The 23345-nt window shown below is 39.6% G+C and overlaps 3 protein-coding genes and 2 long non-coding RNA genes across 8 annotated transcripts; all 5 read right to left on the reverse strand.

Annotated features, from left to right (window-relative positions):
- Positions 1-1117: 1117 nt before the first annotated feature.
- Positions 1118-3956, reverse strand: LOC117816073 (snaclec 3-like). 2 transcript variants are annotated; one of them, XM_034688173.1, is made up of 9 exons: positions 3888-3956; positions 3708-3737; positions 3485-3526; positions 2697-2741; positions 2553-2582; positions 2326-2417; positions 2094-2219; positions 1848-1944; positions 1118-1336 (listed from the first exon to the last, which is right to left on the reverse strand). In XM_034688173.1, exons 1-9 carry the CDS (start codon positions 3934-3936, stop codon positions 1266-1268), a joined length of 582 nt encoding a protein of 193 aa, XP_034544064.1. In that variant the 5' UTR covers positions 3937-3956; the 3' UTR covers positions 1118-1265. The 2 variants fall into 2 exon arrangements, with proteins under 2 accessions (XP_034544064.1, XP_034544063.1); XM_034688172.1 differs by lacking the exon at positions 3485-3526 and having other exon boundaries at positions 3888-3937.
- A 2964-nt stretch (positions 3957-6920) lies between these two features.
- LOC117816072 (snaclec 27-like) lies at positions 6921-12102 on the reverse strand. 3 transcript variants are annotated; one of them, XM_034688169.1, is made up of 10 exons: positions 11992-12102; positions 9566-9696; positions 9399-9425; positions 9230-9283; positions 8541-8618; positions 8417-8452; positions 8157-8248; positions 7580-7705; positions 7377-7476; positions 6921-7216 (listed from the first exon to the last, which is right to left on the reverse strand). In XM_034688169.1, the coding sequence occupies exons 2-10, from the start codon at positions 9612-9614 to the stop codon at positions 7146-7148; spliced, it is 633 nt and encodes a 210-aa protein (XP_034544060.1). In that variant the 5' UTR covers positions 9615-9696; positions 11992-12102; the 3' UTR covers positions 6921-7145. The 3 variants fall into 3 exon arrangements, with proteins under 3 accessions (XP_034544060.1, XP_034544062.1, XP_034544059.1); XM_034688171.1 differs by lacking the exon at positions 11992-12102 and having other exon boundaries at positions 8417-8449; positions 9566-9713; XM_034688168.1 differs by lacking the exon at positions 11992-12102 and having other exon boundaries at positions 9566-9713.
- Positions 12103-13035: 933 nt separating this feature from the next.
- On the reverse strand, positions 13036-14457 carry LOC117816434. The gene is made up of 2 exons (XR_004631952.1): positions 14356-14457; positions 13036-13398 (listed from the first exon to the last, which is right to left on the reverse strand). It is a non-coding gene; the product is annotated as an uncharacterized LOC117816434 (long non-coding RNA).
- Positions 14458-14736: 279 nt separating this feature from the next.
- LOC117816435 lies at positions 14737-15265 on the reverse strand. The gene is made up of 3 exons (XR_004631953.1): positions 15213-15265; positions 15023-15113; positions 14737-14858 (listed from the first exon to the last, which is right to left on the reverse strand). It is a non-coding gene; the product is annotated as an uncharacterized LOC117816435 (long non-coding RNA).
- A 2839-nt stretch (positions 15266-18104) lies between these two features.
- Positions 18105-22249, reverse strand: ddt (D-dopachrome tautomerase). Its single transcript, XM_034686813.1, has 3 exons — positions 22058-22249; positions 21295-21470; positions 18105-18374 (listed from the first exon to the last, which is right to left on the reverse strand). Exons 1-3 carry the CDS (start codon positions 22163-22165, stop codon positions 18302-18304), a joined length of 357 nt encoding a protein of 118 aa, XP_034542704.1. The 5' UTR covers positions 22166-22249; the 3' UTR covers positions 18105-18301.
- Positions 22250-23345: the final 1096 nt, after the last annotated feature.

The raw sequence follows: 23345 nt of genomic DNA on the forward strand, positions 1-23345 counted from the left end.
TCCTATTGTTGGGTAATCTGCTTGTTGTCATATTTATATTTATTTTTATACAGTATATATATTATTTAGTTTTTTCCAAATTTTAGCATACAGTAACAGAAAATAGACATACATATGAAGGGGGAAAAAGAAAGATAAATACTGCATGAAAAAAATTTAATCTTACAGAATAAATATAGGCAGTAGGTAAAAAATAAAGATTAAAAGTAAAATATAAAAACAAAAATAAGTAACAAAACTATAAGGTGAGATACAAATGGTAAAGAGAAGAGATTATTGCTTGGCAAAAACAAGGAAATGGACACAGAATGATATCAAAGGCCTTGCATTTTCCCAGAGATACAGCTTGAAGCATAGTTTGCAAGTTTCAAGTAAAAAGAACAGTACCTGGACATGGCAGAGAGAGGAAGCTATCATCTGCTGCCACCAGATCCCTGAGGAGGCAGGTGGTCAAAATGTAATAGTATGCTTATTTTGTTTTAATGTGTGTTGAGTTTACTTCCTGTTTTGTTTTTGTAACCTTAGTGTTCTGGTATTATGTTGAGTGTTTCTTCCTTTCATTGTTCTGTTTCCCACCTTTTTTCCATACACACTTTGCCTCTTTTTAAAATTGCCTGTATATACCCCTGAGATTCCACTTACCCTAAGACGTTTTTCTGATAAGAGCTATAGGAAATAAGGTGCCCACGCAAAGTGGCTTTAGCTGCATCCCAGATTGTAGCAGAGGACACTGGAGAGCTTTTGCTATCAAGCCAAAATTGTGATAGATTTTTATATATACAGTATATATATTATTTAGCTTTTTCCAAATTTGAGCACATAAACAGAAAATAGTCATACATATTTATAAAGGGGAAAAAATAAAGATAAATACTGTATGAAAAAAGTTAATCTTACAGAATAAATAAAGACAGCAGGATAAAAAATGAATTAAGATTAAAAGTAAAATATAAAGACAAGAATAAGTAACAAAACTATAAGATGAGAGACAAAAAGATATTTTGATGTCTTTACCAAAATCTAAATTCTTTTGAAGCATTTTTGCAACATTAAATAGTTCAAGACTTGAGCCTCAAGCAAGAAGCTGATAGCAATGAGACACAAGAATAAATATTTCATCAGAATGCATTTCTTTATTAATGTCATATGATTGTATTACAACTTTGTCTGTTAAACATGTATTTATTTGTAAAAGAAGAAAAATCAGCACCAGGCCTGTCTTAACAAACAGGGGGGAAGCAACTTATGAGGACCCTGATTCAGCTTCAGCAGCTGTCAGTTCTCATCATGCAGATGAAAGGCCTTCGAGTGACACAGCTACTACTGATCCAGCCCCCTGCAAGACAAAATGTTCAGTCATTAACATAAAACAGACGTGATATTAACTGACCGACCACAAGCAAGAAATCTGTGCAATGATTTGTCACTAAAAGTATTGACTTTCCGGAGTTGCATCAGAAGTAATCTAACCAAACTTCTTTGAAAAAAAAAAGGATTTTCAGAGTGTTCTGGTCTCATCGTCCAGACAGACCTGACAAATCTTAAATTCTGACTTCTGCATTCTGATGTAGTTATTTCAACACTATTTTAGCCTTTTTATTTGCATGTATTATTAATCACAGTTACATCTGTTCATTTTGAAATTATAACACTGCAGTAACACTGATTTTGCTGACCCCAGTGTGACATTTTAGAGATATCTGTTAGGGTACAAGTGTGTTCAATCAAAGTGAATAAAAAAAAACATAAATTATTGGTTGCCAAACATGCACAAGTAAACTGAAATGTTGTTTACTCAGAGGTACTGTGAGCTTAGCCAACGTATAAGTGGAGTTGTTTTGACTCACCCCTGGCCTGAAGGTAGGTGCACAGGTTGCAACTGCCATAGGGTTGATAGTGCCAGCCATTGTAGTTAAAGGGGCTATGGTCCAACCACCTCCAGTTCTGCAAACATTAACACACATAGAGTTCAACAAGCAGCACACCTCTCAAAGTTTTAACCTGCTGTGTCCCAAAGAAGGAAAATCATCTGCTACATTCAGCTTGAGTTATACATTTATCTTTTTATTATGTGAGTATGATGCTCTGATGACCTGGAAGTAGTATCCTCCCGTCCAGGCACAACTGCCCCCTTTTTTCAGGGTAAGTGTCTTGAGGAAATCGTGTTCAAATGCATTACGGATACTAGTCAAGTGGGCTCCCTGCTCAGCACAGTGGGCCTAAGGAGACACACAGACAGAGACACACTCAGACACACATTCTTTTGAGACAGTTTTTTATTTATGACATTTTCTTGCCAATTAAGTATTGATGATGTTAAATTACCTCAGCATCAGTCCATGACTTGTAGGAGCTCACGTATAAAAAGCAGGTTTGCTTGAATTTTTCCCAACCAGAGGGACAGGAAAAGAAACGATCTGCAGAGGACAAGGAGAGATGAGCAGATTATCAGTATGACACAGAGGAATTCAATGAATGGACAGACTGAGTATAAGGGGACAGACAACTTCCATCTGGTGCACCAGTCTAATTGGCAGGGAACAGCTTCTTACTTTGGGGAGCAGAAAGTTCATCTTCTGGCACTGTGACAGAAACACAAAACATGAACTCTGTTAGCATGAGGAGCTGCTGTCTGCTAACATACTCACACACAACATAGAGTCAGAGTAGGTGTTTTCTGTGTAAGAGCAACTTACGCTGTTGGTATTCCTGCAGCTCAGGCACTGCAACATCTGCAGCATCTGCAATACATGCAACATCATTAACATGTACAACATCTTGAACTATGCAACATCTGCAAGATGTGCTTTTGGAGCCATTTCTTTCTGAGAGAGTCCTGGTCATTTTGTATTCTTCTGTGTTTGATCTAATCAAGTTAGCACATACTGGAGACAATTAAGCCTCTATAGTCAACCCTGACCTCTAATTGGTCAGAGGGCATAGCAGGCAGCCAGTGTTGGCTGGATTGTTTTATTAGAAGCTGCAAAGCTATAGTAGCACACTGTTGTATGACTTGCCAATTCAACATTTAATATGTCATCTCTGAACTATTCTAAATCACAAGGTCAGGAGCACTGGTGGCCTAGCAGTCTAAGTGCCCCACATACAGAGGCTCGACTCCCGGCCACGACCATTTCCTGAATGTCTTACCCCGCTCTCTACTCCCCACATTTCCTGTCTCTCAAATCTGTGTTCTTCAACATTTTACCAAGACTCAACTTTGTTTTGGAGTTGGGCTGTACATGTTTATGGCTAACATACATGCCACAAGCAGAGCTCAAATCAATGCACTGACACATAAAGACATAAGTTCACCTAGTAATGCATTCATGTTAGTTTCAATAAAATTATTTTTCATACCTACTCTTAGTAGGTTTATAAAAAAAATGTTAACTTGAACATTGTAGAGCTGCCATTTACATTTTTAATGCTATTTGAATTGTTAAGGAACTAACCAACCGTCTCCACCTTCTACTGGACTCACCTGGTGCAGCAGCAGCCAGGTGCTCTACCTCTCCTCCTGCAGCTGAGGGTGAAGAAAAGAGTGAGACGTGCCATTACCTGTGTGTGTGTGTGTGTGTGTGTGTGTGTGTGTGTGTGTGTGTGTGTGTGTGTGTGTGTGTGTGTGTGTGTGTGTGTGTGTGTGCGTGTGTGTGTGTGTGGGGGGGGGAGTGTACGTCTCCGGTTTCAATGCCCTCATCACTTACCTGCAGGCTGCTCCTTCTCTTCAGCTGGAGCTGCAGGAAGAAAAACACTGTTAGACACTTTATATGTGTGTGCATGTGTGTGTGTGTGTGTGTGTGTGTGTGTGTGTGTGTGTGTGTGTGTGTGTGTGTGTGTGTGTGTGTGTGTGCGTGCGTGTGTGTGTGTATGTGTGTTTGACTTACCTGCAGAAGCAGCACACAGCATGATGCAGAGGATCAGGGCTGTCCTCATGGTGATGATCAGATACTTGTTCGTAGATGTGTTTGTGTGTGCGTGTGTGTGTGTGCGTGTGTGTGTGTGTGTATGTGTGTTTGACTTACCTGCAGAAGCAGCACACAGCATGATGCAGAGGATCAGGGCTGTCCTCATGGTGATGATCAGATAGTTGTTCGTAGATGTGAGTGAATCTTAGGTAAGTATGAGCTGAGAGACAAAGTGATGCTCTTTATATACACACCTGAAGCTCAGATACTCAGTTTGGAGTGGGCGGGGCCTCTCTTTATCAGTGACTCAGCTGTCTCTGACCTTATCTTTGACCTGTGTGTTTGTGTGAGTCTGTGTGTGTGTGTGTGTGTGTGTGTGTGTGTGTGTGTGTGTGTGTGTGTGTGTGTGTGTGTGTGTGTGTGCGTCTGTGTGTGTGTGTGTATGTTTGTGTGTATGTGTATGTGTGTGGTATGATTCACCATTTTTAATAAGTACAACATGTCCATCTCTAAAGTGACATTTACATTATAGATGTATAAATATGAGATGTATGTGGGAGAGAGTGGCTGCGTTAATGTAGTAGGAGAGTCATAAGAGAGAGGATCTACTGGATTAAAAATATGAAAACATAATGGTCATTCAGCACATGATGCAGTTAAAAAGATGGATCAGAAGCATGACGATAATATATGTCAGAGGGATGAGGGCATTTCAGAAATGTTGCAGTGATTCATTTATCTGTTATCAGTGCAGACTATAAGTCATAAAATAAAGGATTAAAAGATTTACTGTAAGCCACTCGTTCATTTTTATTTCCTTTCCTTCTCTCTTATGACCTGCTATGTTGTTCCTGCAGTCGTAGAGGTCAGCAAGCGGCTTTTCCCGTCACACCAACTCCCATGCTCCAACTCCCTATCACAGACCTCTGAACCATGAAAGGACATCAAGTCACATTTAACTCCTGATTAAAACCACTGATGTCTGGTTTCTATTTGTGCAGGTTAAAGTTTAATCCATTGTTATCAAAAGACAGTGACACAGATTTATGTGCAACAAGAGATTAAAAACAGATATTTCTCTTTTTCTCCTCTAGTTCCAAAAGCATTGCACCAAACTCCAAAAAAAACCTGAATTTATAATTTTGTCTGAGAGATTGAAAGTACATATAAAAACACATCCATACATGTACATCCCCATCATCCCCTGAACTGACACCTGAAAAAGCTATAAAACAAGACAGGAAAGTGAGAAAATAAAGGACTAATTCTGCCTAAGATAATCTTTTGCTGAAATTTGAATGAAATACTGTAAATTTAAAACAAATGGAGAAGCATTCATTACTTCTAAACACCGACAAACCAGGAGGGAGGGATAATGTAGATGGAAAGCTTTTGAAATTGTTTTCTGGTTGTTTGGCTGGACCTGTTTGCCACATCTTTAACACCAGTATAGCAAACAGTGTCATGTTTCCATCATCAGAAAGAGGCAAAGGTTTCCCCTAAACACAAAAATACAGGCTTCTAATATTTTTCAAATTAAGTTTTTAACCTGAAACATCAGAAAACTTGGATTGCAGATAGAGCCATGGGAATTTCCTATTGTTGGGTAATCTGCTTGTTGTCATATTTAGATTTATTTTTATGCAGTATATATATTATTTAGTTTTTTCCAAATTTGAGCACAATAACAGAAAATAGACATACATATGAAGGGGGAAAAAGAAAGATAAATACTGCATGAAAAAATGTAATCTTACAGAATAAATATTGGCAGTAGGTAAAAAATAAAGATTAAAAGTAAAATATAAAAACAAAAATAAGTAACAAAACTATAAGGTGAGATACAAATGGTAAAGAGAAGAGATTATTGCTTGGCAAAAACAAGGAAATGGACACAGAATGATATCAAAGGCCTTGAATTTTCCCAGAGATACAGCTTGAAGCATAGTTTGCAAGTTTCAAGTAAAAAGAACAGTACCTGGACATGGCAGAGAGAGGAAGCTATCATCTGCTGCCACCAGATCCCTGAGGAGGCAGGTGGTCAAAATGTAATAGTATGCTTATTTTGTTTTAATGTGTGTTGAGTTTACTTCCTGTTTTGTTTTTGTAACCTTAGTGTTCTGGTATTATGTTGAGTGTTTCTTCCTTTCATTGTTCTGTTTCCCACCTTTTTTCCATACACACTTTGCCTCTTTTTAAACTTGCCTGTATATACCCCTGAGATTCCACTTACCCTCTACCAGAAAACCGTTTTTTTGATACTAAACCCGGATTCCTCCCCCATCCAACACCCCTCTTCTGCCCCCACCCCTCCACTATCACTTGCCTCTATTGTGGTAATCAGGGACTCGATTGTCCGAGGGCTTGCTCTTCCCTCTCATGAAAAAGCTGCCACACAACAGAACTGTACCACAACATAATGCAATATGGAATAGATTTAATTGAACTTCATAGTTGATGGCCCAAATATGAAAAAAGGCATCATACCACCCTCTTACGTCCTGAACATGAAAAAAGTTGACAAATCCGATTATGTTCCGAATCTGGGAATAGTTGTCATACCCCCAATTATTTCCCAAATGTGAAAAAAGTCGACATACCCCCACCTTACATCCCTAACCTTAAAAAGGTTGACATAGCCCCTCCCCCTTATGTCCCGAACATGAAAAAGTCCAACTATCTTAAGTGTGTAATCAACTACATGACTGGTTAAAAGGTCATTATTTGAAATAGTTAATGCTAAACATGTTTATTTCTGCTGTAAAGTTGGACATTTTAACATGGGGCTCAATGGAATTTGACTCACTTTAGGAGACAGCATCAAGTGGACACTAAGGGAACCACGATTGTTGGTGGTTCTGCATTGTCTTCATTTTTTTAGTAGATGTATATATTACTTTTTATTAAATGATGTGGGCAATTTGCTTCCTGCTCTTCCCATTCACTGGGTCGTACATTATGAATACATCAACCTTCAGTTTTTGCTTTGCAAAATGAAAGACAAACAAGAACTTTGACAATAAAAGGAGACTTTTTATTTATAATACACATTAACAAGTACCACAAACCATCCCATTCTGACAACACGTCCTTAAAAGAAAAGCAAAAACAGATCTACAGTTACCCCAAAGTAACTGTCATTTAAACCGTCATAAAAACACAACATAGAACAGTTCAAGCAGACACACAGCAAAGATCATATTTTGACTTCAATGGCAGAAATCTTCCTCCAGTCGGTTAACAGGCAAATAGTTTCCTGGAGCAGATGAAGGGCCGAGTGCTACTACACACACCGTTCGCCCAGCCAACTGAAAAATCCAAAACATATTAGGACATTAACATTTATGTAGTCCAGGGCTGACAAATCTCTGAGAGCCAGGCCGATATGTAGTTAAATGAGATTAGTTGTCTTAGAGAAAATAAGGTTAGAAAAGCCTGCAGGTGGAAGAGTCAGATGTGTGGACTCACCGTTGGAGTTAAGGTAGAGGCAGGGGCAGCTGCTTGGGCTGGACTGGCTGTGCCAGTTTTCGTAGTAGAAACCTTCACTGTCGATCCACAACCATCTCCCCTAAAAGAGACAAACAGCAAATGTGTAAGGGTCTACATACAGTCAGGTAGAGGAATAGACATCTTTGGACCAGGTCCTAATCTACACCTGAACCCAGACTGACCTGCAGGTGGAAGCCTCCTAGCCAGGCAGTGCTCAGTCTCATCGCTGAACTCATCTGTTGCAGGAACCTGTACTGCTGAGGGTTTGTGGCGGAGGTGAGCTGGGCCCCTTGACTGTTACAGTACTCCTGTTGGACAGGAGGGGATACACAATTAAACTGATGTTTTATTTGGTTTGAATTACATGTCAACATAAGAATTATCGTAAGAACAATAAAACTCAGCAAACAACTTTAGGAAAATCATCCTCTGAACATAGCTGCATCTGAGGCAGGTTGATAGATTACATTTGTTGACTGTAAACTGAAATATGAAACAGTTTTAGGTAGTGTCAGTCATTTTGTGGTCGTCTGGGAGGAAATCTGTGACACATCAGTTTCATTTAGTAAACCTGAAGTTCAGACTCACACCGTTTCCAAGAACAGAGAAATGATCTAAAGGGACCAAAGCTGTCCCTAGAGGGGGTTGTAGTACCTCTGTTTGAGAAACACTGCTTTATACCCTGAACTGACTCTATGTGATGTGCTCGGCATATACGACCAGTTTACTGCTGATAACAAAGTAACCAGGTATCAGTACCTCAGCATCGAACCATGACCTGTGGAAGTGGTTGAACAGAAAGCAGTGAGAGTTGTGTCTGAGCCAGCCGTCAGGACAGATACCAAAACGAGCTGCAGGGACACAGACGACAGAGGACTTTTACTTTTTAATTTTTGATGTATTATCCACAAGTCATGCTCTGGTTAGAGGAGGGAGTGGGACGTCAATACAAAAACTCCACCAAACAATGTCCAATCCGGAGGGAGTAACTCAATCGTGAGCAGCAGAAACGGTCTTACCTTCAGGGTTGCTTGCTTCCTCAAACACAGCTTCTGCTGAAACACAGACAGAAACAGGAGCCAGGGTTGATGATGTGTGAATGACATTAAGACTAACACAGTGACATGTCTCCTGACTCATTACCATCCTCAGCTACAGGGAAAGGATCAACAGGTGCCAACTCTGTCTCTTCTTCGGTCATCATCTTTTTCATCTCCTCCTCTGAAACGTAATTAGAGTTTGCTCTGAAACATCAGCCAAGCTTCAACTCTTATCCAGCAGTAATGATAAATAGATTCATAAGTACATGAATAAATAATAACTTTGTATCAGATACTAGTATCTAACACATAACTACTAATACTTGCTTAGTTTGTTTTTAAGGTTTGGATTACATTATTGTTTGGTCTACTCCCCTCTACAACCCAACAACACTGTAAAAAACATTAAAAACTGAATAAAATAGCATTGTGTTAAAATCTGTGTTTTTCTCATTCTTTGGTTTGCACTTTCAAGAAACAATCTTTAAATAACATCAAATTTCTAGATTTGACAGAATGTACATATATCTTTTTATATCGTTGTACTCATAAAAGATCCTACAGTGGCTGACGATCTTCATTAAGACAAACATGCAACAACTTTATTTACACATGCATCAGTCAAAGACAGACAAGATACAGAATATAAATTAAAAAAAACACAACCACAGAAAACATTTGCAAAGTAAAAAAACTCCAAATGAATAAAAATGAAAAAGTCTCAAAAAGATAGTTGAAAAGAAAAAGACGACTCAACAAACTGACTGCCTTCACCTTCTCTTAAAGACTCACCTGGTTCAGCAGCAGGTAGGTGAACCTGTGGGAGCTCCACCTCTCCTCCTGCAACTGAGGGTGCAGAAAACACAAGTTAGTATGAGACAGGTGTGTATTTGTGGATGTGTGTTTGTGTACACACGTGTGTGTTTATGGGTGGGTGAGTTTTAATGCCATCATTACTGACCTTCAAGCTCCGTCTCTCCAGCTGGAGCTGAAGAGAGAAAAAAACATTGTTAGAGACTCTCTGTTTGTGTGTGTGTGTGTGTGTGTGTGTGTGTGTGTGTGTGTGTGTGTGTGTGTGTGTGTGCGTGCGTGCGTGCGTGCGTGCGTCTGTGTGTGTGCGTGTGTTACCTGCAGAAGCAGCACACAGAAGGATGCAGAGAATCAGGGCTGTCCTCATGGTGATGATCAGATGGTTGTTTGTAGTTGTGAGTAAATCTCAAGGAGCACAGCAGCTGTCTCACCTGTCAGGTAAGTATGAGCTGAGAGACATAGCGAGGCTCTTTATATACACACCTGAAGCTCAGATATTCAGCTTGGTGTGGGCGGGGCCTCTGTTTATCAGTGACCCAGCTGTTACTGGCCCTTGACGTGTGACCTGTTTCTGTTTGCACGTGAACATTTTCCAGAAACTAAATTCTCCCTGTTGATCTCAGGTCAAGTCTGCTGGGTATGTGCGGATGAGTGTGATTTAAACACATGCTCAGGGGGTGGTTAATTGTCATGAATTGTCAATAATCTCATACTGGCTGTATTTTAAATATATAGGTAGCAGCTAAGATACACACTACATCATTGAAACTGATTCCAGAAAACTCACTTTGGTTTCTTTTTAACATGAGCTAGCTGGGTACATTTTCAACCAAATGTGCACTGAAGCATAAGCTGATATAGACCACAACTCTCAAGACTAGGAGGAGCAGAATCATCATTTCTCTCAGGGAGTTTACAGTAAAAATAAAAAATAAAAATAAAAATAGGCAGATTTTAAATAACCAGACTCTTGGTAAGCAGACTGAGCTCATCCTGAGATCCAGAAAAAGTTTAATTCTTATATTTTTATATAAGAGTTTGATGCAGTGCTTTTAGGGACAAGTATTATAATAAAAGACCTGCTAGACCATATGAAATATAGAATATAGTAAGAGACAAGGTCAGGTTAGATCAGGGGTGTCAAACATAATGTCCCCAGGCCAAAACCGGTCCGCCAGAGGTCCCAATCCGGCCCGTGGACGATTTCCAAAAGTGAAAAAATGACAGAGAAGACATTAACTGCAATTTTTCAATACAAGTAAATGCAGGGGGGTCAATAATAGTCAACTTTACCTTCTTCATTATTATAATCTCTGTTCTTTTGCTGTTAACATTACACACTGTGTGGCAGGTGACTGGGAAACCTGTGTGCTTGGTGTGTTTGCAGCAGGTTTCAGGGCTTAAAGAATATCATATTTGGCCCCACTATGAGACTCATCATGGCGAAAAATACAACAGCTGTTTTCCTAAAAAGATAGTTCATGTAATGATGGCGAAAAATACAACAGCTGTTTTCCTAAAAAGATAGTTCATGTAATGTGAACATTTTCAGATGTACTTTTGTACTAAAAATGTTGAGTTGTCCTTCTCTATAGGTTAGATTTGTAAGGGCTGGTTAGAGGACTCACTGGAGTGTGATGATACAGGATATCAGCTAGATTAGAGTTTGCCAGTCCTTTTAAAGTTTTAAAAACAACCGATACAATTTTAGACCCAATCCTGAAATGGACAGGAAGCCAATGCAGAGTGGTTGAAATCTGTATAGTGCCGTTATACTCTTTTCTCCCAGTTAGCGAACATGCATTAGCTTTTTGTAAAAGCTGGAGACGTTGCAAAGACAACGGATCGAAACCAAAAGTACAGAGAATTACAGAGTAAAGATAAATCAAATAAAACTCTTGTTGATTATTTACATCTTATCAGAGTGTTTTCATCATGTTGGGTTAAACTCTAACCCTGCAGTTATCAGGAACGCATGGAAGTTATATGTGATTTTGTGTTATTTCCTGGTTCCAATTCAGGTCTGTGATAGAGTCAGAGGGTGTGGAGTAAAGGCAATAATCGACAGATACCAGATTATCATTGAGAAGCAAATAATATTAACATTTTTAATCATCATAAAAATGAACAAGTGGGTTCCAGTAAATACTTTGATCTCTTATCTTATTTTATCTTATGATGTGATTTTATCTTGACTGATAAAAACTGTTTCCCTCTGAGGAGATTTACCATCAACTTTGGTGTGCTATGACGGGAGTAGGGTGTTGTCCTCTTGGTGTCCCTCCAGTGGATAAAATGCATAATAGTGTACTGTATAGAAAATCTTGGTGTGAATTAAATGTATAAAAATTGCCCTTTGGATGCCTCTCAAATAATCTAAATGTAAAAAGAAGTGCACTCCCTATGCCCTTCTAGTGAATTAAATGTAAATGTTCCCTTTGGAAGCCCTCCCTGTGTATAAAAGTGTTCCCTGGATTGCCCCCAAATAGTTTAAATGTAAGTTACCCATATTTGTAACATATCCCCATGTTTGGTTGTCATGCAAGGTTTGAGAGTTAAGTTTAACACTCAGAAAGTCTTTTTCTTTAATGTGTTTCGTGAAAAATGAAAGATCAAATCTTAATAGAATTTGAGCTTCATGCAAGGAGTTTAATTCTTTTTTCTTTTTGTTAACTATGTATAAAAAATGTTTTGTTTTCCTTTTACATAATTCACCACAAATGGTCAAATGCATTATCACTTACATTTCATTCCCAATTTGGTCCACAGTCACTCTGCGCTGTTATATTGCCTCCTACCCAAAGGTCAACGCATTAGTTATGATCATCTGACGCCAGGGAATCTAGGTCACAAAATTACCCAGTCTAATGTGCTCTGTGTCTTCAGGACAGCAAAGAAAGGAGGCACTGTCTGGACCAATCGGCAACCTCCGGTCTCGAAATATGAAGCCTATGCTGAAGTGTTATAAACTGCAATTCATCGAGCATCTGCTTGAGGCTGGCTGCAGAAACACCGGAAACCACATACACACCAATTCAAAAAGACGTTCTTTGCAGCAGCAATAATAAACATGTTTACAGTCTGGTTCAAAAAGGGCTTGGGTCTATGTAGCTAATTTCTCTATCGGCAGATACTGTACGGGGGGTGTATTTTTTTTATAACAGGACAGTTCAGAAGACATTAAGATTACGAGTTTTGCACATTAAGGACATGACTGACTTGACTGACAGGCGGGAACACTGTAGCTGTTGGCTATGAGGCTCACACCCTGACTCTTTACCTCACACTGTTTGGCTGAGTTCAGCATTTCCAATATGGCTCCTGCCGATGATTGGCTTCAAAACAGCGCTCAGGAACAGATGGGTGACGTCGAGGATGCTACTTTCATTACTTATACAGTCTATGGTTTGGACACACTAGCCCTCATGGATATGGGGCCTGATATCAATATGATCACCACCTGTCCCGACTTGAAATGGCTGTAAGTCTAGGAGAGCCAGTGGTAAAACTGATGGCACTCATGACAGCATAGTTCTTGGTGCTTTAACAGGACTGTGGATTCGTTTAAACTTTAACCCAAACCAGACCACTTTACTGGATGTTTTATAGATATTATGAGCAATTTGAGCATACTTGATTTGTTGTACTCTTGACACCAAGAAGGAAAAATGTGTGAGGTAAGAACTCATCTATAAGTAAAGATGTTCTGGATACATTTTCATATTTTACATTTTTACCAAACTTGCTATTGTTTCTGATGGAAATAAGGCACAAGAATACACATCATATCAAAATACATGTCTTTATTAATTGCATGTGATTTGATTTCTCACACATCATGTCAGTTCAACATGTATTTATTGTAAAGAAAGAGAAATAAACACTGGGCCTGTGCCTCTAGACAAAAAGGGAGGAAGTGTTTAGTTTCATATGTCCAGCATGACATTCTAACATTCTCTTATAAAACACATCTCTTCTGTCAAAGATTATGAGGTTCTTTTTAAATCAAATGGAGCTGTTTTTGCTGACACTTATCCGACATGTCCTCCACCACTCTGTGAAGACTCTGATTCAGTTTCAGCAGCTGTCAGTTGTCCTCATGCAGATGGAATGCCTTAAAACACCACAGTCACAATTGCTCCAGCCGTCCTCTAAAACAAAATGCCAGTCATTAATATAAAACAGATCTGATATTTATTGTTTATGTTCGTTCAGACTGAAAGCAGAGAGAGTTTTTCATATGGTTAGATAGAAGACGAGGTCAATACAAAGACATGAATAAATGCAAATTTGAGATGTGCCTCTCAAACTTTGCAAAAGTTTAAACATTTAACCCAAGTAAGAAATTTGTGCTGTGCTGTTTTATTAAAAAAAGAATTTACTCTGTAGATGCATCAGAAATGGTCGTGCAGATGTCACAGGCTTGTGCCTCATTAAAGTCGGTGACAACGGTGCTACTTCCAGCCAATACCCAGCGTTAGTGTTTGCTCATCTTAGTACAACTTTGTATGTCAGCATTTCCACCATGGGTGACACTTGAAATGGACATATGTGCAAAAGGCAGCATATGTTGCTTTGTATATTCCAAAGAGAGATGTAACTCTGGAGTTCTTAAAAAATACTCAGTTCCTTTTCAGCATGACAGTTAGCTTACCTGATGTTACGCAGCAGGTCCTGTCAGTATGATAAGCCGAGCTAGCTAAGCACAGCCACATGCTGCGATTGATTGACACAACTAGTGTTGGGCTTTCACTGGCAGTGCATTAGGGATGTTTTTCAAAGCAACAGCATTGATTAAAGTGTATAAAGACAAATCATGGTGCATTGTTTTGGTGTTTTGGTTGAAATCAAAGTCAATAAAGAACAAATGATTGATCATTGACAAATTTGCACCATTTAAAAGACATTATTTTAACTGCAGAGGTAATATGATCTTGGCCGAAGTTCAAGTAGACAGATTGTGCCTCTTTTTAGGTCTAAACACAGGTTTACAGTTACATTGATTATAAAAACCTTTCAAAGTCAAACATGTGACTAAAATGAAAAAAAAATGTTGTGACATTTAATGTACCCCATCTGTTGAGACAGTTTGAGGTATTGAGACTCACCCATCGCCTGAACGTAGACACACGGGTTAATGTCAGGTCTTAGCTGAGGGGACCAGTTGTGGTAGTTGAAGCGACTCTTGTCCACCCATCTGAAGTTCTACACATGGACACACAGAATTTAACACACATCTCAATGTTTAACCTCCATGTTGCCAAAGCAGGTTCAATCAGTTTTTTTGTGAAAGGGAAATTTGAACTATATATTTCAAGCCTGGATCACATATCTCCTGACCTGATAATCTTATTTAATTAAAAACATGTTGGCTGTGTGCAGGAACATACAATAATTAAAAACAAATCATGAAAAGCATTTTCCTCTCAGAGGGCAAAATAGCAAGTGCTTAAGCCCCTACGATGCCTGATCTGTGCACATGCCTGCAAGAAGAAGTAGCCTCCGGTCCAGGCTGCGACGCTCGATGCTTCTTTAGTGAGTGACTGGAGGAAAGCGTAATCAAACGCATCATTGCCAGAAGCCAGGAGGCTCCCAGCCTGTCACAGTTGGCCTGAAGGACACACAAACATACACCACACACACACACACACACACACACACACACACACACACACACACACACACACACACACACACACACACAACACACACACGAAACAGTGTTTTTTTTAAGGAAACTGTCTTGCCAATAGCGCATTGATAATGTTAAATTACCTCAGCGTGCTCCAGGACTGGGCAGAGCTCACATATAAATAGCAGCTGCTCTTGTATCGGACCCAACCTGAGGGACAGGTAAAGAACCGATCTGCAGACGACAGAAGAGAAGAGCTTATCATCACTCTAACTGTGAAGACAAGGAGTCTGTATAATGAATGGACGGACCGGATATGAGAAGACAGGAAACCTCTATCTGGTGCACCCATCACTGCTGCAGCAAACATAGAAGGGTCATCTGCAAGAAGGAGAAAAACTCACATTAGGATCAGATAATCCATTCAGGACGTAGAGAATCCCATGTTTAGCTCCTTACCTCCAGGAACAGGAACTTCAACCTCTAGCACTGAGACAGAAACAGAAAACAGTAGCTCTGTTAGAGTGAGGAGCTGCAGTCTGCTTACACACACACCCACACACACACACACACACACACACACACACACACACACACACACACACAACACAGAGTACAACAGGTGTTTTCTATGTGAAAGCAACTTATACTGTTTTTTCTCCTGCAGTTAGGTACTAAATCTGTAGCATCTTTAAGTGCTACTATGTCAGCATCATCTGCAACTTATACAAAATAATTATTATGCAACGTCCTGCAAGGGGGGAAAAGTCTCCTGTCATTTCTGATTTATTTGAATAATTTCCCAAAAATGTAATACGTTTGTGAGATAATTGCATGCAAAATCCCCCAAGTTTGAATTGTTTGGATTTCAAATTCATAAACTTTAACCTTTGCTCTTAGTCTTTAATTATACAGAACAGTCTTCTATTTGCTTTTAAAAGGTTTAAAAAATATTTTATTTTACAGCTGTGATGTTGAGGAACATCTAAACCTTCAGCAGAAGTTTGTAATAAACAAAATGTGTAAAACTCAGACCGACACACACAGATTTATCTTGAATTTAACCTTTACAATTCATGTGCTGTAAATGTGCATTCAGGTGTTTGTAGGCTCTAAATGGCCACATGGTGGCAGCACTGGAATCAAGATTATCTTTGTGATATCACAAGTCCAAATTGAGGAAAATCAATGACCTGTTCCTCCCCAACCCAGCAACGTGATAAAATAATAAAATGAACTGACCTGCTGCAGCCGCCGCTACAGCGAGGAGAGAGAAGAGGAGGAGAATCTTCATGTTGAAGACGAAGAAGAGGAGGATGAAGAAACTGGAGGCCTTCAGGGAGTCAGACAGTCGTGAGATATTTGTTAACACCTGGGGAACAGAGAGAGAGAGAGAGAGAGAGAGAGAGAGAGAGAGAGAGAGAGAGAGAGATAGTGAGAGAGAGAGAGAGAGAGACTTACCTGCTCACGTCTCAGGAGAGTGATGAAGAGGAGGCGGCCGTTCTCTTTATATACACACCTGGACTTGGACACAGACACACTCACGTTTAGCCTGAGGTCAGAGTGTCAGAAACAATGTGATCCACTTCGTCCACATGAGGCTGATAAGGAAACCCTGATAGACATGATCGATGACTGATATGAAAATATGGTCCACATTAATGTTAATATTTTCTTCATCAGAGGCACATCAACGGTTATGTAAAATGTGTACTCCTTCAACACCTCTCACTACACAATGTGCACACACCCACATGCACAATACTGATGCTGCAGACTTGCACACCTCATATCAGTTGTTATCGTTCTGTTATTAACTTAATATTGTTAGAAATTACTTATTTACTTTGATAACTTGTGATTCTCACGTTTTTGTCATGGCCAACAAGCCGGTAATGTCACACTATCAGACTTTTATTAAGACATGTATTTATTACAGTCAGCAGTTCCCTATCTGTGTTTCATCTGCTGCCAGTCTGCCTCTGTCACTCAGTGTGACCACTTCTGAATAAGAGAACTTCTTTATAATTATTCCATGGATTTTCTGAGGTTTGGTCCAGCAGAGGAGGCTATAAACCTGAAACACACCCAGAAAGACTGTAGGTTGGTAATAACAAACATAGAGGGCGTTTAACTTGAGCCTGTCCTCAGGGAGTTTGGACACATCATGTTTTACTGAATGAAAACAGCTCTCCTATTGGCTGGATTTTCTTCTCATTGGTAGCAGCTAAAATAACCACCACAACACTGAAACGGCTCAAGTTCACCCATTTTTGTTTCTTCTTTAATGTAAGCTCGCTGGGTAGATTTTTAACACAGTGCTTCAGTGTACTGAAATATCAGCTGATAAGATCCAAGAGGCGACGTGTCAGAGAGCAGGGCCCTGAGGTTCAGAGGATTTCATCTGGATCAGGACTGAGAGCAACAAAATGACTAATGACAGGAAACAAGCAAATCAGAGATGTGGTGAGTGCTTTTTGCACAGATAATATCAATAATTATTATGATATTTGTGCTTTTATTTAAAAGGCACTTTCGTTATAAGGGCCTGGTTGTTCCAAAGGTTTCATCAGAAGAAGAATGGGTCAGATTCTCAAATCACACACACACACACATACACAGCGAGTGGCCTCCAGTAAATCATTTTATCTCATGAGATGTACCATAAACAGTGGTGTACTCAGGAGGAGAGATTGGGTGCCCTCATCATGTTAAAAATGACCACGATAAAGTGCCATCTTGGTTTTCCTTATAGTAGACAAAACAATTGTTCTTGTAGTTGCTCTTCCAGTGGATAAGAAGTAAACAATGTGCCCTCTTAATAACCTTGTAGTGAATTAAATGTAAAACATAAACAAAAAAGTACCCTTTGGATGCCACACCCAGGGGATTGAAAGAAAAAAAATGGTACCCTGGAGGTCATTTGTGTGCTCCTAATGCCAGAATGAAATCTAAAGGAAGAGAGTATTTGCGATGAGGGGTCAAACTCTGGAACGATCTTCCCGATGAGATCAGGTCAGCTCAGCAGAGGCAGTGATCGCTCTTTTAAATCCCTTTCTGAACATACTTTATAGTAGAGCCTTTCCAGATATAACCTGAACTGTATTTCTTACTGAACTTAATTTTTTTTTAAAAGCTTGCCAATCAGCTGTTCAAATTTGCAGGCTTCCACTGCAATGCTACTGCTCATCTGACAAACAGGAAGTAAAACTCAGAGAACAACTCTTCAAAATAAACCCATCAGGTCTTTAATGAATAAAAATGGATCATGTGTGGACATCATGGTTCAGGGAGTGTTAATCAGATGTTACTGCATCATTATGTGAAAAATCCTAAACTACTCTTTGTCCCCTCCTTGTCTTCATTCTCGTCTTCGTCTGTCAGAATGTTAGTGTGAGCCGTGTCAGAAACGCCGGCATCCTTCACAGGAAGCTCATGACGGTCCCCTTCTTGCCGACCTGGTGAGGCTGCAGCGCGTGGAACACGATCACGATCCTGTCGATCAATCACAGCCGTCAATCACTCACAGTGTGCAGTAGTTCACAGATTACAGAAACACAGACTGTTCAGCGTCTTAGAACACTGGATTACGATTTTAAGATTAGTCCTAATATCCTGAATAATTCATTTTAAATTGCAAGAAAAACAGATTGAAGATCAGATTTAAAAAATCATTATTGTTTTGATATTTATCCCAGATAATGTCAATTAAGGACAAATTAGATTCCATTTAGCCTTGGTCATGTCTGAGCGTTTTCACTAAGTAAGAAGTGTCAGTTCTAATATCAGTCCCTTCCTGTCCCACTGAAATCATGTGTATCTTTGTTGAAAGTTGAGGCTTGTGGGTCATATACAGCTGACCTATCTGATAAGGAAAAAAAGTACCAACAAGTACTTTAAATATATGAATAAACAGAAAGCACAGAGAGTGTAGTGTGAGGTTAAATAGATAAATAAATGTATGATAATTTCCTGCAAGATTCTTCACTTTTCTCTATCTTCTTTCTCTGCCTTCCTCTCTCTCTTTCCTGATATTCTTGCAACACTCTTTCACAAAAACAGTTCCAGATCAAATACCAGATAGATATCTCCACCTCCTACTTTTATTATGTATTACTGTTACAGTTGTGTTGGTATGTCTGTATACTGTCTTCTATTGTCTTATTTTCTTTATTATGTCACGTGCATGTTTACTCACAAATAAAAGACAGCCCCTTTTCTGTGAGCACACTCTGTGAAGCAGGTTGTAAGTGCTTCATTTTATCATCTCAGAAACATGGCAAAAGTCAGACCTTTATATCACAGAAAGACGCCAAATTTTTAACACATGCTTAATTACCAGCCGCATCAACTACTGTTACTTCCTATTTACTGGTTTGCCCAAATAATCTATCAGTAAACTGCAGCTTGTTCAAAACGTCGCTGCCAGAGTTTGACACGAAAAAAGCAAACAGATCACAAAACTCCGCTTTAAAAACTCTGAACTGGTTATCTGTTTCTTTTAGAATTGATTTTAAAGTTATTTTACTTGTTTTTAAAGCTCTTAACAGCCTTGCTCCTCCATACATCACTGATCTCCTATCATTTTATATACCAGCCCAATCACTGAGGTCCTCAAATGCTTCCCTTTTAAATTTCCTTGTGTGTCTCACACAGGCACCGGCCAGAGAGCTTTCTGTTTTACGCCCCTAAGCTGTGGAACTCTCTGCCTCTGGACATCAGAACAGCGAGCTCTCTGGGTGTTTTTAAAGTACACTTAAGACTTAACTTTTTATCTAGCTTTTAATGTGGAGTTATGTATGTTTAGCCCTGGACTGCATTATTAATATTATCATTGCTTTAACATTTATTTATCTTATTTAACTATTATTAATCTATTTAATTCTTGTATTCATCTGATCTTGTTAACTCTAACTTATGTTTTAATTTTCTTTCCACTCTTACTTATTTTGTTAATTTTACTGTAATGATTTTATTCTATTTTAAGTATCTTATTTATAATCATGCCTTTTATAATTTTACCATTGCTGTTGTTTTCTGTCTCTCTGTTATTAATGAAGCACTTTGGGCTGCAGTTTACATGTATGAAAGGTACTATATAAATAACGTTTGAGTTGAGGGAGCACCAGTTAAAAGAGACAGGAGACCAGCTTCATCACACCTGAGATCTCCGACTAAAGGCTGATTTATACTTCTGCGTTGAATCGACGGCGTAGCCACGCCGGAGGTCCGCGTAGCTCCCATACCTACGCAGAGGCCTACGCACGTAGCTGACTGCACCTCCTCCAAAATGTAACTCCGCGTAGAGCCGACGCGGACCGCAAGCTCTGTATTGGTCCGCTCGACGGCTTTGTCTTTCCCGCATTCACAGCACGTCCGGATCCCGACATCGGCCACACATCGGCCGTGTATTTCATCTCCTCCTCTCTATTCTTCATGTAATCATGTCTGTATGATAAACAGCAACATGTATCAGCTGTAGATTAACATAACACGCTCTGAATCGATTGGGAAAAGTAAACAGAGATCGTAGCAGGACCGGAAGCAGGCGACCGGCTATCAGAGAGACCACACTGCCCTCAAGCGTTTCGGAGGAGAATTGCTGCGCGACACGGACACATCGACGCACAAGTATGTGGGGCTCATGTCCCCGTCAGCCCCTGCTGCGTAGGGGCGACGCAGAAGTATAAATCAGCCTTAAAGCTTCAGGATTTGTCGGGTTAGCTTACTCAAAGAAATGCCGGGTGCATTGAACTCACTTCATTGTACAGTGTGTGTTATGTGAGTATGCAGACACGCACAGAGCAGACTGACTGCAAACACACAGCAGGGACCATGTGACACAGTATCTGTGTTTCATAAAGCAATTCCACATGATAAGGGTTTTCTGAGGCCTAAAATCTGACTTTTTGAGTCGCATTATGACTGTTTTATAACCACCTGATTCCACAACAGCCCGACGCTGTGTATTTCAGGCTCTGGTGTACTGAATATTAAAGGGATGGGGGTAGGTGCATTCAAAATATTAAGTGACAGGTTTACAGTCAACAGAAAGTTGCGTGAGAGGGATCAGCGGTCAAAAAGTAGCGCTTCTGTGACAGTTTTTAAATCCTGAGTGGAGCAGGTAGGCTGGAAGCCATCCAGAAACGTACTAAAATTGTTGTCTGACTAAAGTCTTTAAGATCAAATTACTCCTTGTCAATGTTTTCATGCCTATGACACCTGCTGATCCAAAAGCTAAGAACTGTGTTTTTGTGTAAGGTGCATGATGGTGAGCTTAAAGCAAAGAGGAGTTGGCAGCTGCATCATGCTCCCCTGCACACAGGAGATGTGACCAGCTATAGCTAGAATAGATTCACAACATTACAAGTAAGTCCTGTTGGAATGGAATAATCCAGACCATCCTACAGCTCACCTGTCCTCAGTCAGACTGAGCTCTTTGGTCAGGAACTCAAAGATCTTCGCACTATGCTCCTTGTTCTTGTCGGCCGTGTCAGTCACACTGATGGCAGACACCGACAGCATCACACATGGAGACGTGGAGCCAGCGATCAGCATGGGACTACCAGGCTGCACCACCACATTCATCCTCTGAAAAAAACAGTGAGGTGGAGAAGGACGGTCAACATGGAAGTGACACAGAGAGAGAGAGGACACACATTTAACCTCACACTGAGCAGCTTATGCTTAAGTGTTATGTCAGTGTGTGATGTGTATGCATGATCTGTTTTACAATTTTCAAACATGAGTCAAACATTTTCTACCTCCAGCTTCTACTGAATGAGAACTTCCTGCTGTTTTTTTGTAGTTTTTACAGTATATGAGAAGTCTGGGTTGGACGTATTTAAAGACAACTTTCAAGAACTTGTCAATTGTACTTCTTGAAAGATGTCTAACAAAGTGAAACACAAAATATCATACAGAAACAATAATAAAACACTCATTAGGGGTCGCTTTACTCTCAGCCAATCAGAATCAAGAGTTCAGGGGGGCAGCAGGGAACTGACCAATAACAGTGCAGTAACGGAAAATAAGCAGTTCCAGTCCTTTTAATAGCAAACCCGATTTAAAGTTTCATATTTTAAAAAGTTAAACCTCTTCCAGATTCACCTGCTTCATTATGCTTTTGACATGTGACTGAACCCCCGGGGTCAAAGGTCATTCATATGTAAACTCACCTCCGCGGGTTTCCCCAGAGAGGCAGCGGCGCACGCGCTCAGCTTCTTCACGAAATCATCCGAAAAAGACGCGACAGGTAAATTACTCCGCAGCTCGAGGAAAGGCATCTTGGGGAGGACCGGACACTCTGTACCGACCAGAGACGAGAGAGAGAGAGAACGAACCGACCGTACAGGCAAACTACTTCCAGATTTTACCTTTCAAAATAAGAGCGGGGCGTAAGGATGCAATGTTGGCATACGGGTTTCATTTTATTATCTTAATCAATTTATTCCGCCGATGCTCCGTCTCGGTTGTTCAATCAACAAAGTCAAATCATATTAGTGATGTATATGCCATTCACACAACAACACACGATAAAAGATAACATTCAAGGATATTGAATGACTAATCGACTTGGTGCCCTAGGCAAGATTTTAACTGGTGCCCCTTGTATTATACTCCAACAACCACATCACATATACACTGAAAGACAACTGACATCCAGCTTTATGTTTTACAGGTTTCATTTTTTTAAAATAAAAATTACCTCTAAAAGAACATTAATAAAATGGTAATAACACAGATTTTTAGCAGGAAAATAATTATTCAATTTCAAAATGCATAATGTAATAGTTGTAGAATTTATTCAGTCATTATATAACACAATAATTGTCAGTGCAGACACTTTAAACAAAGCAACAGTAATGTATTAAAGTGATGACTGAAAAGGCAGAAGCAAAATGCTCATTTAAGCCTAGCCTACATTTTCTATCTGATTAATCTAACGGCTTCCAAAGTGTAAGGAAAACAACAACAACAAAACGAAAACATGTAAATCCTGAACACATAAAGACTTCAAAACTGCTTTGCATTATTTTTAAAACCAAAAGTGAATCACAAGCTTTTAAATGTTTACTGGCATCACTCCAAAATTAAATTAGAAAAAACAATATTGTTTTTCCTTTTATCTTCAAATTTTCTTCCTCACTCATTTGGCGGCTCCCCTATGGATGGCCAGCGCCCCTAGCATTTGCCTATACTGCCTATGCCACGGGCCGGCCCTGGCATTGAGCAAAAATATTCTTCACAAATTTCTAAAGGCTCTAAAACAAGCACATTGTTAAAATATCTGTCTCCAGAGAGACACTTAAAATCTGTACTTTTTGTCAGCTATACAAGATATCAATTATTCAGCTCCTTTATTTAGTATTATCACTTGAGTCAAGTTTTAATTGTTAACAAAAATGTTGTGCACAGGGTGTTTGCACTAGATGTTGTTTGTAACAAAATTGGATAGGATACATT

The sequence above is a fragment of the Notolabrus celidotus genome, chromosome 7, assembly GCF_009762535.1.
Source record: "Notolabrus celidotus isolate fNotCel1 chromosome 7, fNotCel1.pri, whole genome shotgun sequence".
NCBI classification, from domain to species: Eukaryota; Metazoa; Chordata; class Actinopteri; order Labriformes; family Labridae; genus Notolabrus; species Notolabrus celidotus.

Coding starts and splice junctions, on each gene's coding strand:
- LOC117816073 (XM_034688173.1), bottom strand. CDS start 3,936: ATGAGGACAGCCCTGATCCTCTGCATCATGCTGTGTGCTGCTTCTGCA. Junction 2,220..2,325: donor AGTCATGGACTGATGCTGAG/GTAATTTAACAT, acceptor GTGTCTCCTTAG/GCCCACTGTGCTGAGCAGGG. Junction 1,337..1,847: donor CACCTACCTTCAGGCCAGGG/GTGAGTCAAAAC, acceptor TTTGTCTTGCAG/GGGGCTGGATCAGTAGTAGC.
- LOC117816072 (XM_034688169.1), bottom strand. CDS start 9,614: ATGAGGACAGCCCTGATTCTCTGCATCCTTCTGTGTGCTGCTTCTGCA. Junction 8,453..8,540: donor TTTCCCTGTAGCTGAGGATG/GTAATGAGTCAG, acceptor TCTGTGTTTCAG/CAGAAGCTGTGTTTGAGGAA. Junction 7,477..7,579: donor TAGGAGGCTTCCACCTGCAG/GTCAGTCTGGGT, acceptor TGTCTCTTTTAG/GGGAGATGGTTGTGGATCGA.
- ddt (XM_034686813.1), bottom strand. CDS start 22,165: ATGCCTTTCCTCGAGCTGCGGAGTAATTTACCTGTCGCGTCTTTTTCG. Junction 21,471..22,057: donor CTCTGGGGAAACCCGCGGAG/GTGAGTTTACAT, acceptor TGTTTTTTTCAG/AGGATGAATGTGGTGGTGCA. Junction 18,375..21,294: donor CTCAGTCTGACTGAGGACAG/GTGAGCTGTAGG, acceptor ATTGATCGACAG/GATCGTGATCGTGTTCCACG.